At 30.1% G+C, this 17329-nt stretch overlaps 1 protein-coding gene across 5 annotated transcripts in view; it reads right to left on the reverse strand.

The window, feature by feature from the left end:
* Positions 1 to 17329, reverse strand: part of LOC148239260 (potassium voltage-gated channel protein Shaw-like) — a 260022-nt gene that overhangs the window by 47944 nt on the left and 194749 nt on the right. For all 5 annotated transcript variants that reach the window (XR_015810275.1, XR_015810276.1, XR_015810278.1 and 2 more), the window contains exon 5: positions 14309 to 14519. Coding sequence is in view for 2 of the 5 variants with exons in the window: in XM_088188894.1 (XP_088045020.1) it covers positions 14309 to 14517 (209 nt within the window). In the remaining 3 variants the exon portion in view is untranslated. The remainder of the gene's footprint in view (positions 1 to 14308; positions 14520 to 17329) is intronic.

Below are 17329 nucleotides of genomic sequence, written 5' to 3' on the forward strand. Positions count from 1 at the left end.
TCAAAGATTTGTAGTGAATTTAAAAAAAGGTATCGAAAATATTCGCAAATACTAATTTGAAAAAAATTTACTTCGTCATTAGTTGATATTATAGTTTCACTAATGTCTATCAGTTAAATATATATTTTAGCTAGTAGAAATATATATCTTCTGGTTAGATGTATTTGGACTTCACAAGTGAAAATATAATTTCACTGAAATATACAACCTTTTATAATGATAAGTATGTAAATATATTACTGTGTATGGAAAACTTTAAATCATATATTTTTACTAGCACCTGCCAGTTAAATTATATTTTTACAGGAAAAATATATTACTACTAGTGAAAATGTAAGCCGATATGATTTCAATAAAATATATATATATTTAAAAATATTTTTAAATATCATATTCGAAGAACCCCCGAAGGGTTGAAATATTCTCTCGATAGGTTAAAAATTGTCTACAATAAACAAGTAAAATCATCTGAGCAACTGGGGTCGCATATTTTTTTTTAATAATAATCTATTACAAACTTTGTCAAAGACCTTTTTAAAATTTATATAAACAACGTCTACTTGAGTTCCTGCATGAAGAGAGAAAAGACACACATATATATTATGTATCAATGAATACAAAAAATTGGATATTTTATAAATAACTACATATGTATGTTTTTAACTAAAGGTAATATAACTAGCAATTATTAGCACAATAAAAATTTGCAATTACTTAATGAAGAAAAACGTTAAAATTTTACCCTTTTCCCACAAATGAAATGGAATTAACAAAGCTGCATTCGAGCTGTAATAACTGTAACTGTGTTTTACTTTACATATCAAGCTAACGAAGGGAATGTTAACATCAGTTACGTGTTTTAAGTAAATTTGCATATAACGAAGGAGCTTGAATGCAACTGCACACAAACCGTAGACAGGTTTGTGGTACATACGATTGCAACGATCTACGTGAATGCTAGCTACTAACAAAACTATTTGTGTTTTCAGTTGATTCGCTACGTGCGAGTTTCTCATAATCCGATATAAATTGTTTGTGTGCCGAAAGTTTGAAGTTTTCCTTGTTTTCACCCACTTTTACTTCCACGCCCTCAAATTGTTTTGTATTTTTTCTATGCTGTTTTTTATATTTATTTCATAACAGTGCTTATTTGAAGCTCTGAAAATAATATTCAAATTCTTGAAAAACATGGTTAGAAAGCCTGTGGGTTGCGGTGCCACATATAAATAAGTAAAATATTTACTTTAACATTAAAAAAATATTAAATATATTGCTGTTTTTACTTGCTCTAATTTTAAGAATCACTACAAAAAATAAAAATAAAAGAGAAACGCAGATAGCACATTGTTTTTTTTATGTAGTCGTATTCCTGGCATATGTTCACATGTAAGTCAGATATTACCCAATGAGATATTTTTAACAACGTGATCTAAAATAATAAAGTATAAAAATAATATTTAAGAACACCAACCCGAAGATTTTTTACAAAGTATATTCGAACACTTTATCTATTTTTTATTCAATACTCGAATAGTTGAAAACTTTGAATATTTAAAAACCTTAAGTACTAAGTTTCAAATTGGATCTTTTGCTGTATTTTTAATAAGGACATAGACATGGTAACGAATCACTCAAATTTCTTATTGTATGTATATGAGTGCTGTCGATTTTGGATTTTCATTATATATCATTCTTTCACAGGCTTGGCATAAATACTTTCTAAACAATAAAAGTTTGTGGTAGGATTGAGACTTTTAAAGATTTTAACACTGACCGCTATTCATGTTTGTACAATTTTTAAATATAATAATGTAAAAATATTTCTTCTAACTAAAAAGAAAATACGTTATACTCACTGACCAATTTAATATTTAATTATTTTGATATTTTAGTGTTATACCATTATTGATATTTAAAAATATTAATGCATAATAAATGTGTACCTTCGAAATATGAACAAGCCTATGAATAATAAATAAAGGTGCAGGAATTGTTAAAGCAACTTTGCATAAGTAAATTATCGTTCGTTACCGATTCAAAAGGGATAAAATAAATAAAAAAGAGTAACACCTACCCTATTCGCTCAGAAAGGGCATACAAAATTAAAGACCCTCCATCTTTGTGCTAAGGGCGAAATTAACTCGCCGTTGTCCATTGAACCGAAATAAAACGAAAAACGTAACGTTGAAATTATTCATCGGGTTCGTTTGACTGATACGAGTTAACCTTTTCCGGCGGTCGAATCGTAAAAAAGTTTTGCAATTTACTACTATTCGAGCCATCTTGTTTGTACCATTTAAATTACGCTACTCAATGGGTAGAAAGTGCGAGGACGAATAAAAAAATATTTGGTCATAAAATGGGTGGGGATGAGAGTGAGGGGCGTTCGACCGACCTTCGTCGGCGTTTTTATAATTTTATATTCGTACGTATTTTGCGTGCTCCATCCGGTCGTTTTTACATAAATTAAACGCTGTCCGTCACCATTTTGGGTATTTTTTACCTCTCTGTTTTATTTACGTGGGTGAAAAATTTGAAATATCTGTTTAGTCGCGTCAATATTTGTGATATTTTTTTTTGCAAAATTGCAAATGTCGTGAAAATGTGTTGGTTGTGATATTTTGTCATTCACTATATTGCAACATGAATACAAAAAGATGATTTTAGTTAAAAACTGTGAAATAAATACCGGTCGTTAAGCTGTTAAATTATTATTATATTTACATATAAACACAAGTATTTATTCAATTTTACTTTGATTTATTTTAAATTGTATTTAATATAATATATCATTAATTTGTATGTTACGATATCTTAAAACGTTTGCTCTGTTGTTTATTTATTAACAGCTTAACGACCGGTATTTATTTGCCGAACTTTGCTTGGTGACCGGGCGATCTTACGGAAAAATGGCAAACAATTATGTTTTTCAGTAAATTCCCTATAACTTGTAAACTAATTAAGATATTGTATTCAAATTTATTATGTAGCTTTCTTATGATTTTTCGCATAAATACCTGTCAAGTAGGGCATTTAACCAGTGTTTCTAAACCTGTGGGTCCGATTTGTTTGAAATAATAGTTTCAAAAACAAATTAAAATCATTGGCAAACATCTTACAAATACAAAGTAAGTGAGACTCTTCAATAGATTAGTGTTAATTACCTGATTTTTTATCACTTTTTAAATTTAAAAATAAAAATTTTGATTTGTTATTTCTGGGCCACCATGTCTGACCATTTGTATGCCCATACTCACGAAATGAATTTACAGTACACTTCACTAAAAATATTTTGCTTATTGCACTTAAATAAATTAAAAGTAACATGTATGCTTTCAATATATTTTATATTCATCATTTTCATTCTTTCCATAATAATAATTTGGTATTATATAGGTGATATAAACAAAAAACCAAACATAAATTCTCAGAACAGTTTCTTTCTAATTATATTGTATGCCCCGCAATTTCTTTGAGCGAAGGCAAACACCCATTTCTAAAGGATTCATTGTTGACAATTTACTACCTGCACTTGCGATAGATAGATTGGCTCTAATCTTAGGAAAGATATTTTCTACTTAAATTTGTATTGGTTATTTACATGAAACACAAGTTAGATCAGCCCACAATATTCGCATACACTACAAGGTGTTTAGCAATTCACAAAAATATTATGATAATATTTTATTTAAGAAATTATTATTAAAAAAAATAGTTTACGATTTTATCTAATGTTATTGTTAATTTATTATTCTTAATCTTATAACACATCTAAGCACTATATTTTTTACCAGCTTAACGCCCGGTGTTTTTTGCCGAGCTTTCCTTGATGGCCGGGAGATTTCGCGGAATAATAGCAAAAAATCACCTTTTTTAGTAAATTCCCTATAACTTGTAAACCAAATAATATATTTTATTGAAATTTAATTTGTAGCTTCCTTATGATTTTTTGCATAAATATATTGTAATTACGTCATTTACCCAGTGTTTCTAAATCTATGGGCCGCATAATTAAGTGATTGAAAAACTTGCTTACAAATATAATATTAAATATTTGCTATAAATTACAATCAATGTTATTCTAAAAGGGTAAATCGCCACTACCTGTCCCGTCTTATCAGCTTACCTTGTGCATACCTTTTAAGAATTCATCTATTAGGGTATATGACACTTTTTTTATTGTGGAATTCCCAAATTCGGGAACTCCACACAGATAAAAAAAATGCATTTTATAATCGAAGTAATGCAGTATATTTAGTCTCCTCTAAACTATCGGTCGAAACGTATCGCGAAAATAGCTCTTCTCTCTGTGATCTTTTGTGATTGTGATTTTGATTTAAAAAATTTATTTTCAATCACGGCAAAATGGACAAAAGAAATTAAACCTTTTTGGAAAATTTTAAAGACGCGTTGTCCAACGCCCCCCAGTGATTGTGAACATAGTGATGTGTGCGAAAGTAATTCTTATTCATGTGTACGTGAACATAGACCGCGTGTGACAAATTTGCACTCATTCAGTTCATTTTCTTCATAATGACAAATGTTTTTACACGTATCACTCAGTGTAATTATGAAAATAAATGTGTTCGAAACAGTCCTACGCAGAAAATGGACGCCAAAAAATTTAGTGAGTGCAAATTATTATTTAATATAAATGGATATTTTTTATAAATCGTTTATACAAAAAATTTTAGAAGCATTTAAACATACATGTTATTAATTTAATTATCACATTTTTAAGCTAATGTGATGCTCAAAAAAAATCGTGCACTAATCAACGTTGTCAAGTTTCAAAAATTTCTTTAATGATTACTTAACTATTTTTGTAAATACGCAATTCACTGTTTTTATTATTATTAACTAACTTTTACTATAAATTATCACTTATTAATAACAACAGCAATAAATAAAAATATAATATTCCACAATGCAAAAAATATGGTCACTGTAAGTGGGGAGCGGCTTGGAGAACCGTTACCAAACAACGCACTAGCCCAAAAATATTAGAATATAACAAACTAAAATAGGCGACGACTCGTTGCATTGCGACGCAGTGGGATAAAACGACTCGTTTTACGAAAAATTAAAGTAAAATATAATTTATTTTATATTTTATATTATGTAGAAATAGTATACTACCATCTCGCATTATAATATAGGGGTAAACTGTATTGTATTATAGTGTATTTTTAATAAAAGAAGACGCGTGACGCAGGACGCATGGGCGAGTCCTCGGCCGCTGCAAAAGGTTCTCTCAGGACTCGTGGGTGAGTCCTCGGTCGTTAAGCTGTTAATTTATAGATTTAGGAATATTATTTATTTACAAACAAACTTATTATTTACAAATGTAGCTTTTAAATGATAATATGTGTAATTAGTTACAAATTATTTTCCTTAACGGTTTGTAAATATGAAAACATATTTAATTATCTAAAAGTATTTGTTATTTCTTACAAGAGCAGTACCACACTATTTAAACATATTATCATATATTTATTTCCTAAGCGGATGCTGGTATTTACGAATGTAAATATTTAAAAAAACTTTGGGGGTCAGGCAAAAATATACAATACAATAAAACTATTTGCTTTTTATTGAAATTAGTAGATATTGTAATGTAATAGTTTAATACAATACAAGTATATTACAAAATATCTGTAAATACTTAATATAACTGTTGCTAGAATTGACTAAAATATTTTTTTATATTATTAAAACTATCGGATCATATGCTTCTTTGCTGTTGTAAAGTATCGATATAGTCTTAGATAAGTAATTTCGTGCTAACAATGTACGTTACTCTTACATGAAGCCATAAATAAGGATCGTGCTTAATAACACGCGGATCCTTAAAGCCATTATACAAATAATGAGACATGCAAATAAGTCACGATTAACTTTGTAAAATTATAATACAAGTAGTTGTAGCACATTCCTAGCATTTAATAAAAAGTAAACACACTTTCTATTATCGCGAATAAGGAATTTATTATAGAAAATTGAAAACAGAAATATATTGTGAATGGTATAATAACAGTGATTTTTATCAATTTTCATCCGTATTTATTGACAAAAATAATTAAAACTAATATAACGAGTTTGACAGTCGTCGCATATCCATATTTTATTTAGAATGTACACAAAACCGAGACGAATAAGTATGATATAATTACAAACAAAAAAAAGTTGGTAGCCACAAATTGAGGTTGTTTTTCTGCGAGAGTCGCACTACTAAGACGATACAAATGTCCATATATCAACTCTATTGAGTTGGAAATTATGGGTTTTAGAGCCAAGGATTATGATGATAAAACTACATAAAATGTGGCTGTAATTACGCGGCCAGCCGGTTACAATCGACCCTAATTGCGGCGCGCGTGTAAAAACAGTTTGCACCGGTAAAAGTTGTTCGACAACGGTTCTAGCTGAGTGCATTTCCGCCACAGTTTGTTTGCCCTCGAGCAATGGAGTGTTCCTGTACTACCACCCATACTGTTAACAGAGAAAAGGGTAGGGTTGGTGCATTTGTTCAATTTTACACCGCCTTTACCGTAAAACTCGGGCGAAACGCTCCGGGAACATGGAGGACACTTTATTGCATTGAGAAAGAAACGTTTTATTACATTTTATGTTTGACTTGTGGTAGTGCATATAAAGTATACTATATAATAACTATAAAAGCTTGGACGGTTATATATGTATACATGTGAATATAAATGTGGGTATTAATTATATATCATATTAAATAGATTATGTTTTAAACGACCACATATAAAACGTCACCAAAGTTTGCGATTTTCATGTTTACAATTCGTTATGATAAAAAATAAGAATATAAAATAAATCGTTTGTAGTTATGATTTAAAAAAAATTAAAAAACCCTTTACAAGCTAAGCGAAAGAAAAAGAAACATAGGAAACAGAAAAAACAGAAAAAAATAAATTATATGATAATTTGAGTATATTTCATTGAAAAGCATTGATATGTTGAACTGGAAGCATTGATATGTTGTCTTTAGCCTCAAAAGTAATATGTGCTTTAGAATTTTGTGTGTTGTATTTAAATTTAGGGTTGTTTTTATTTTTACGCAATGGCGGCAAGCTCTTTAGAGAGCCAAGTTACAAACTATTTTTGTTAAATATAAGCTTTTAGATAGGTGTAAACCCAAGTATTTATCGCTTGTTTTCGCTTTTTCATATAGAAAAGGTGGTGGCAGTGTTTATCTACGTTATGTAAAAATAATTGTGAAATTTCTGTGTATTTATTTTTAAGAAATTTAGTTACTTTCCACAATGAATTATCTGCTGGTTTTAGCAGATAATAATTTAATTCTAAATTTTATCGTGAATATCATGTCAGTTTGTTTATTAAAGTTTTTAAATGCGGAGATTTACCACTGATCTTTAATTTAATTTTAATTAATTTGCTAATCAATGAAATAAGTTCAATATACTTATGTATATTTTTATACGTCAGTGCTGATGATATTTTAGTTTGTTTGATTACGGTTGTTTAATAATTAATATCATCGTCGATACTTTTAGTGGCCGTTGGGGCATAGTTCTGACGCATAACTACTATACGGGTCTCAACAATACTTTTAAAACTGCTCCAATAAGTATTGTTATAATCAAAGCCAATATTATAATTAACCTTGACCTTACCCTCCACTATAAAAAAACACAAGAAGGTAGTCCAAGAACAAAGCATGGCTGCATTAACTAATACAATATCTAAAATTGCTAGCGTCATGCATGTAGAGCAATGAGTTGGTAGTTTTGGATAGTTCAAAATGGTATCCGTGTCGTGCAAGTAGTTAAAAAGCGTCGTCTCGAATCGATTCACACCGGAACAATTCCAATGCACGTGTCTAGTAACTAGCACTTTGATATCTTTGGTTAAATTCACCAAATCCCCAGGAGAAAACAGTCTATAACAGTTAATGTATTGTAATTTATATGTATGTAAAATGTTAAATATAACTATAGTTTTTATAATGGGCATAACCGGAAAAAACAAGATGTTCAGATTTAGTCTTTGCTAAGATCGAACCTTACCGGTTATCAAAAATTAATGGTTTTGCAATACTGACAATTGCTTTTAGAGAAATACATTACTAATGATTTGTATTACATAAATATAGTAAAACATTTGTAACAGTTTTTCACTTGAATTATATTTTAATAAAATTTAAAATTAAATTCACATTCTTTAGTGTGTAATATTTATTTGGAACCTAAAAAAATCCACCTAAATGTTATTTACAACGTACTGCTTTAAAAACGAGCAAAGCAAAATCCAATGAAACCAATTCAAGTGATATGCTTGTTGTAATGGAGAAGAAGCTGCAACTTAAGCAGTTGGGCTATTATTATATTACGTGAATCTGGACTGGAGCATTAATAGCTCTCAAGGTATTATTGTACTAAGCGATTTTAGTATAAACAGTTGTATTTAATTCATTACGGCACTTCTGTGATGCTAAGGAATTAAAGTAGAGTGAAAAAATACTTCCAGAAGTTTTATTTCTATAAGTGGATTTGAATAATTTATTGATAAACTTTGGTAAATAATAGTATAGAGTTGCATTTAAGTGCAGATTTACTTGAGGCTGATGAGTGTCCTCTAGTTTGCATACAGTTTTCGCGGTGTGGAAAAATTTTAAATACCTTGTGTATTATTTTAAAGAAACAATGTATGATTTTTCAAGAGATAAAACATATAAATGCAGTTATACAGGTCAAAATAGGCAGCACTCTGGTAATACTGAGGGTAGCACATTCTTTGGCGGACCTCGACGGGAGTTTGACGACCGGCGGTACCTCGTACACCGATCACTCAATATCATTTCAACATGTAATATAAATTGTAAACCATATATCATTCAAAACAATATTACTGAAGCGAATCAATCTGTATGCAATTGCCATCAATCACTATCCGTACGCCTGAATGGTTCAAAAAAATCACACCTGCAGAATTTTTATTGAACCTATGTTTGTGACGCCCTCAAAATAAATTTGGACCTACAGAACTGTAACTTGTACAAGGTAAAAGAAAAAAATAAATGCTTTTTTACTCAATGAAAAATATTCAAGAAAGGATCCTCCCATTTATTAGGGTACATTTTATACAAAATTAAAAAGCCAATAAGCAAATACAATAAGTTTGCGTATTTTTCTCGCGTACTTATTCATAAACATTGCCTAGAAGGTGTTATTTGGAGAAATGATTATTAAAAACTTGTTAATCGGACTGCAGCTAAATAAAATAGTAATGATTTATAGATTCGTGGAAAATACATATCCAAAAAAACCAATAATACAATTTAAGCATTTTTGTTTACCAAACGTTTTTTAAACTTTTTGATTTTTCAAAATATGTTAATCTGAGGTTCAGATGACAATATTCAATCATAGATACATACTATTAGAATTTACTTTAAATACAATTAACCGAAATTCATGTTGAGAATTTAATATATTTTTTTGTTAAAAAAAACTGCTTGTACTCATATACCAAAAATATATATTAGAAAGCACAACTGAAATAAATCGCGGCTGGTCGTCAAAGCATTGCATATAAATACATATGTATATACATATGAAACAATTTTCACTGGCACATTAGATGTGATAATGTGTTTATTTATAGAATCGTTTATTCCTAGCAATTTGCCTTTTAGCCTCAGCCATGACGAACAAATAAGTCACAATAAGAATCGCTGAAAGTGACATATATTGACTTGAGAGAGAAATGATTTTTACAAAGCACATACATATATACTTATAGATTTTAACTAAAAGTATCGTTTATATATGTGTAGTCAATCAAATATTGCAAAATAAGATATAAGTGGAAATAAAGCGCGCATATAACCAACAACATATATCAATTAAAACTGGTATCTTATTTAATATTTAAATATAATTTTAATGAAATCCAAAAGCGAAGAGCACTCATTCCTCAACCTTCACCGGTAATTGGTTTTCGCTAACTTCGGCACACATAACAAAATTAGCAAAGTGTCATGTCATTTGGTGTTATCTGGCGAGTTCTCCGCCTAGTATCTGATGTAGCCCAAAGTGATTCGTTCTCAGAAGAATCGGTATTTTGGAAAACTTTGGCAAGTTTCCTCGAGTTTCCAACTCCAGGACACGTACGAGTTTAATGTAACCGCGCTGTTTGCCAACTTTGTTCGATTCGAATAAAGTCATTTTTACACGTAGACGTATGCTAATATATTAAAAAAATAATCCACCATTGCATTGAAAACATTTCAAGCTCTTAAAAAATATATTATTTATTGTGGTTAAGTTATTCGGAAGAAATCAAGAATTAGTAGAACCGGGAATTAAATTGTTACACCTTGTGTCAACTTCAAGTGTAGATTTGAGTAATACATTCATAAAATAACTTTAGTAACACACAACTCACATGCTATACTTTAACTTTTATTTGAATTTGCACAATTTAAAAATCGTTAGCAATATACAAAATAAAAAAAACATCAACTAAGTCGACAACGGTGCAACGCAATCAATCATTTGCGATTAACCGTGTCGCTGGTATAGTTGTAACCGAGCACATTGATTTATTACTCGCTCCGAACAGCGTTACAATAATTAGTAACCTCGATTAATTCGGTTAATTAAATTAGTTTTCGAAAATTGTGTATTCGTGCAAAAATTCATTAATCAACTTCGATGACTCGAAACGAAGCGAGACAAAGTCCGTGATTAATCGACAATAAAATTCCGTTTATACAATAGTTCATATTTTAATTTTTAATTTTATAGTAAAACTAATTAAATATATTAGTAATAAAAAATAATAAAACACCTAAAATGTTCCACATCTAGCACTAATTTGTGAATTCGTTGTATTGATATCACATATCATATTAATTCCAGAATATTACTAATAAGATTTAAAAAGCAAAAGTTATAAGAATTATTATTTGTATTTTATTTTAATACTGATCCGATGTTCGGAATTATAATACGTAATCCAGAAATAATTCTCGTTTTTTTCAGTTGTGCTGTAAGTACTCCGTTTTATATTTGTATTGGTGCACATCTGGACTTCACATTTCGAACAGTAATAAAAAAATTTGAGCCTCAATATTTACGATGACAGAATAATTTATATTAACAGCTTAACGACCGAGGACTCACCCACGAGTCCTGAGAGAACCTTTTGCAGCGGCCGAGGACTCGCCCATGCGTCCTGCGTCACGCGTCTTCTTTTATTAAAAATACACTATGATACAATACAGTTTACCCCTATATTATAATGCGAGATGGTAGTATACTATATCTACCTAATATAAAATATAAAATAAATTATATTTTACTTTAATTTTTCTTAAAAAGAGTCGTTTTATCCCACTGCGTCGCAATGCAACGAGTCGTCGCCTATTTTAGTTTGTTATATTCTAATATTTTTGGGCTAGTGTGTTTTTTGGTAACGGTTCTCCAAGCCGCTCCCACTTACAGTGACCATATTTTTTGCATTATGGAATATTATATTTTTATTTATTGTTGCTGTTATTAATAAGTGATAATTTATAGTAAAAGTTAATTAATAATAATAAAAACAGTAAATTGCGTATTTACAAAAATAGTTAAATAATCATTAAGGAAATTTTTGAAATTTGACAACGTTGATTAGTGCACGATTTTTTTTGAACACCACATTAGCTTAAAAATGTGATAATTAAATTAATAACATGTATGTTTAAATGCTTCTAAAATTTTTTGTATAAACGATTTATAAAAAATATCCATTTATAATATATAATAATTTGCACTCACTAAATTTTTTGGCGTCGTAAAAACATTTGTCATTATGAAGAAAATGAACTGGATGAGTGCAAATTTGTCACACGCGGTCTATGTTCACGTACACTTGAATTAGAATTGCTTTCGCACACATCACTATGTTCACAATCACTGGAGGCGTTAAACAACGCGTCTTCAAAATTTTCGAAAAAGGCTTAATTTCTTTCGTCCATTTTGCCGTGATTGAAAATAAAAATTTCAAATCAAAATCACAATCACAAAGTATCACAGAGAGAAGAGCAATTTTCGCGATACGTTTCGACCGATAGTTCAGAGGAGACTAAATATACTGCATTACTTCGATTATAAAATGCATTTTTTTATCTGTGTAGAATTCCCGAATTTAGGAATTCCACAATAAAAAAAAGTGTCAAATACCCTAATAGATGAATTCTTAAAAGGTATGCACAAAGTAAGCTGATAAAACGGGACGGGTAGTGGCGATTTACCCTTTGAGAATAACATTGATTGTAATTTATAGTAAATATTTAATATTATATTTGTAAACAAGTTTTTTTTGTTATATCACTTAATTATGCAGCTCACAGATTTAGAAACAATGGTTAAATTACGTAATTACAATAAATTTATGCAAAAAATCATAAGGAAGCTACAAATTAAATTTCGATAAAATATATTATTTGGTTTACAAGTTATAGGGAATTTACTAAAAAAGGTAATTTTTTGCTATTATTCCGCGAAATCTCCGGCCACCAAGGGAAGTTCGGCAAAAAACACCGGGCGTTAAGCTGGTAAAAAATATAGTGCTTAGATGTGTTATAAGATTAAGAATAATAAATTAACAATAACAATAGATAAAATCGTAAACTATTTTTTTTAATAATAATTTCTTAAATAAAATATTATCATAATATTTTTGTGAATTGCTAAACTCCTTGTAGTGTATGCGAATATTATGGGCTGATTTAACTTGTGTTTCATGTAAATAACCAATACAAAATTAAGTAGAAAATATCTTTCCTAAGATTAGAGCCAATGTATCTATCGCAAGTGCAGGTAGTAAATTGTCAACAATGAACCTTTTGAAATGGGTGTAGGCCTTCGCTCATAGAAATTGCGGGGCATACAATATAATTAGAAAGAAACTGTTCTGAGAATTTATGTTTGTTTTTTTGTTTATATCACCTATATAGTACCAAATTATTATTATGGAAAGAATGGAAATGATGAATATTAAATATATTGAAAGCATACATGTTACTTTTAATTTATTTAAGTGCAATAAGCAAAATATTTTTAGTGAAGTGTACCGTAAATTCATTTCGTGAGTATGGGCATACAAATGGTTAGACACTGTGGCCCAGAAATAACAAATCAAAATTTTTATTTTTAAATTTAAAAAGTGATAAAAAATCAGGTAATTAATACTAATCTATTGAAGAGTCTCATTTACTTTGTATTTGTAAGATGTTTGCCAATGATATAAATTTGTTTTCGAAACTATTATTTCAAACAAATTAGACCCACAGGTTTAAAAACACTGGTTAAATGACGTACTTAACAGGTATTTATGCAAAAAATTATAAGGAAGCTACATATTAAATTTGAATACAATATCTTAATTGGTTTACAAGTTATAGGGAATTTACTGAAAAAGATAATTGTTTGCCATTTTTCCGTGAGATCGCCCGGCCACCAAGCAAAGTTCGGCAAATAAATACCGGTCGTTAAGCTGTTAAATTCATTTCGGTCACTAAAAATGGATGGTTTCAAAAAATTAGAGGAACAAATTACGATATCAAGAATAGTCCTGAGCTGACTGCAGAAATGAAAGCAAATTTTAATTAAAATGGCTGAAAAACTAAGCCAGTCCGATTCAACAGTTAAAAGATTGGGAAGGCTTGGAAACAAGGTTTATGGGTTCCACACTAATTGATCAAAGAAAACAAGTCGGCGAATCCCAAGAGCTTTGAAATAAGAAATGGGTAATATACAACAACAATTGTTGTAAAAAAATGGTAATCCAAAGGTGAAGTAGCAAAAGCAAGGCTCTGCAAAAAAATATTTTGTGTGTATTGTGAGATGACCAAACAATAACAGCAAGCTTATATTGTTTCCATTAAGAAGGTAAAAAAGGCATACACTTATCAACATAAGTCGAATAGTTATATAACACGACAATGTGCGTCACCTTGTGGAATAATTGACTCTCAATAATATCAAAGAATTTAGTTAGAATGTTTTATCTCATTCACCAATATCTCATTCCCCAGACCTTGCTTCATTCTACTACCATTTATTTTGCTCGATAAAACACTTCTTAGACGAAATACTTTAAAAAATGCAGAGGATGTAAAAAGGGGACTATCGATATATTTTGAATCAAAGCTTTCAACATTTTGGTTAGGATGTAATACATAGAGGATACGCAGTGATCGTATTGGGATCGATTTTGCGTCCTTCTGAATTCTCGACTGTGATTCTGTAAATTTTCAACCACCCACCTGTAATAGTTAAGCACTTGAGCGAACACCCCCGGATGCCTGTCGAAGAAGTACTCGTTGAGGATGGGGTCGTAGTTGGCCAGGGCCTCGGTCAACCTGGACAGCCTCGTGGCAGGAATTTTCTTCAGGGTGGCCTTGTACGTCTCGTGCCTGATGCCACCGACGTTCAGAACGACGCGGTTCTCCGCGTCCATATTGATGAGATTCATTTCTGAAAAAAATGTTGTTGAACAATTTAATCGAGTGCTATTGTAAATGTAAAGTTGTTCATTGATTATTTGTACCATAAGTACAGCTAGTAGTTTTTATATAGAAAGTGTAAGTATAGTTTATTAATCATTTTCGAATATGTACATGAATGTAATAAGACTGATAAACAAGGATACATATAATAAACGCAAGAGCTACGTTCACGCGATTGACGTCTGATTAGATGAAGTAAAATTGCAAGGAACGTGAAAATCTCACAAAAAAAAGAACATAAAAAAATATTATGGCGTATAAGCGAACATCTACAATCCATAAAATTTTATTAGAAAAAGCTAATAAAGGCGATTTACAGTAAATAAATCGTTACTCGCTGGATTATAGGTGTAAGTGCCAAGATTATCATTTTGATGCGATGGGTTACTGAGCCCCTGGATCTAGAAGACAATCTCACCTCATTTTTATACCACACACGTGCGTTCTTTAATAACGCTATTAGGCTTGCCACAGAATCCTCTCAGAAAGAAATACTTGTGATTTTCATCAGGATCGAATTGCTGAACGAGGACAAGCTATTATAAGAATAGCTTTATACACTTTCATGAATTGGCGCCATAAATATTTAATAAGGAGCTTGTGTGTAGACGATATAAGTCTTATTTAGTGTAATTAGATTTATTATGATTTACAGTATATTGTATAATATTCGCTTTGAAGTGCTTGATAGAATGTAACGATTTATGAATATTATGTAATACTAATAGTAACGCTGCGTTCAAGGAAATTTTAAAGTCAAATGAGAACTACAAGTGTTGTGTATGAATATGTATATGCATACGAATTATGTGGCATAGTAATACATGCACTAGTATGGTAGTTAACTTTTAATTTTGCTTATTTTTAGTTGGTTAAGAAATGAAAATGCGAGTATTATTAGCTAAATTACGTTAAGTAGTGTAGTGTAAAAATCAGCAGTTTAAATGAGCGGATAAAAATAAAAGTATATTAATGGGTATTTTTAGGAAATATTTTATTTACTTCGAAAAAAAACATTTATTTAATCTCACATATAGTTTACATATGTGGGTTGTTTTTTCCCTTTAAAAGGTAGGCTCACTCGACGTTAATCCAGTCATTATCCACGCCCCAAATGATTCCATTGTATCCATTAAGATCGAAAGTGCTCCTAAGTGTAAGCGAGATCAATCTCGCACCCACAACAAATGGCGCTTATCCGTAATGGCGTTCAATAAAAACTACATAGGCGAAGGGGAGCAATTAAACCCGTGTGGATATCCAAGCGAAGAGCTTAATTGAATTTCCCTCCGAATGCCACAACAATGTGATGTCGCTGAGAATTTCGGCCTAAACGTGGTGGCATATGTGTATATTGACATTGCTCTCATAAAGCTCTGTCCTACCTTCCAAGTTGATTTACCGTATTCTGTTAAATAAGTATTGCGTGTATGTTATAGAATTAAAGCGCAAAATACATAAAATTCTCAAACTTTGTTAAACAATTGACATTAAAAATGTATTTAAAGAGTCGAATATAAAAGCTGTGAAAAATGTTGCGGGAAAAAGTGAAATCTTTTAAATATTCTACATTGCCAAGCGCTGCATAAAGAATGTTAATTTTCTGGAGCTTAATCTATATTACCAATGGATTGATTACAATCTATACATATAGTTAAAAATATAGAAATTGTAATGCAAAACGTATAAGAAACGTGTTTCATATGAAAATACGTCATAAACAGGACATATTTTTAGAATGCAGGGTATTTTTTATTCTATGTAAGTGACAATTAAATAAATAATTCTTAAAATTACATATCTGAAAAAGCAAATCTATATCTGAAAGTATGCAGACAACGTTTTGAGGTTAACTGAGAATAGAATAGCAAATTTACTAAAATGTAGGTCATGCACACAAATTGCATAGCACATAATTTTATAAAGAGGTGTTTTATATCATATTATGAATTAGGTAACAACATATTCCTTTGTAGTTAGCACAAAAAATTGTGTGTCTTTTTAATCAATTAAAATGGCGCAGTGTTTAATTATATAATTATTTCCTGTTATTTTTACACGAAAGGGCGTAATTAATTAATTAAGGTAATCTCTTTTCCGACAAATAGTGGAGCTTTTTTTGGACATTTTTCATTGTTGCTTCTACTTTTCGTAGCACATGTACTAGAACGGTAAAAGCAAATTGCAATTACTAGGCCATTTGTATTATATATAAATCTATAGTATCTACTGTTATTACATTAATTATTTTTTAAGAATTTCTTGAGAAAAATGCAAGATGATGATCTATCGTTTCTTGAAAAATATTACATTTTTCCGAGAATTATCATACATTATTATCAACTTGAAAATTTAATTAATAATAATATTTTAAAAAACCCTTACGAATGCTTCAAAATAAACGGAGTTTTTTGCTCACACGTATTGGTTTGTTTATCTGTTTTTAATGATAGCTTCTATGTCCATAACGTCTTGACATTTTTTCTCAAGTTAGTTTAAATACTTTATTAAAATAAAAATATAATGCACACAGATGCCCTCATTTGTGGGGGATCTTATTCTTTAAACTCGCGTCAATTACTTTGACCGAAAGTGATTATTTATTAATAAGGATAAAATTAGACAATAGTGCGATCACACAAAGGCGACTCTCATTACCACTAGAACTAAATGATTCCACCATCAATAACACGCAAGGATTCTCCGGTGTATTCAATAAATATTTATTTGTTACGAAACGCTCACGGGAAACAATATATCACCGGAAGACAAAGAGCA

Source organism: Plectrocnemia conspersa, unplaced genomic scaffold (assembly GCF_051122295.1).
Source record: "Plectrocnemia conspersa isolate PC_06_02 unplaced genomic scaffold, ASM5112229v1 ptg000001l, whole genome shotgun sequence".
In the NCBI taxonomy this organism is placed as follows: Eukaryota; Metazoa; Arthropoda; class Insecta; order Trichoptera; family Polycentropodidae; genus Plectrocnemia; species Plectrocnemia conspersa.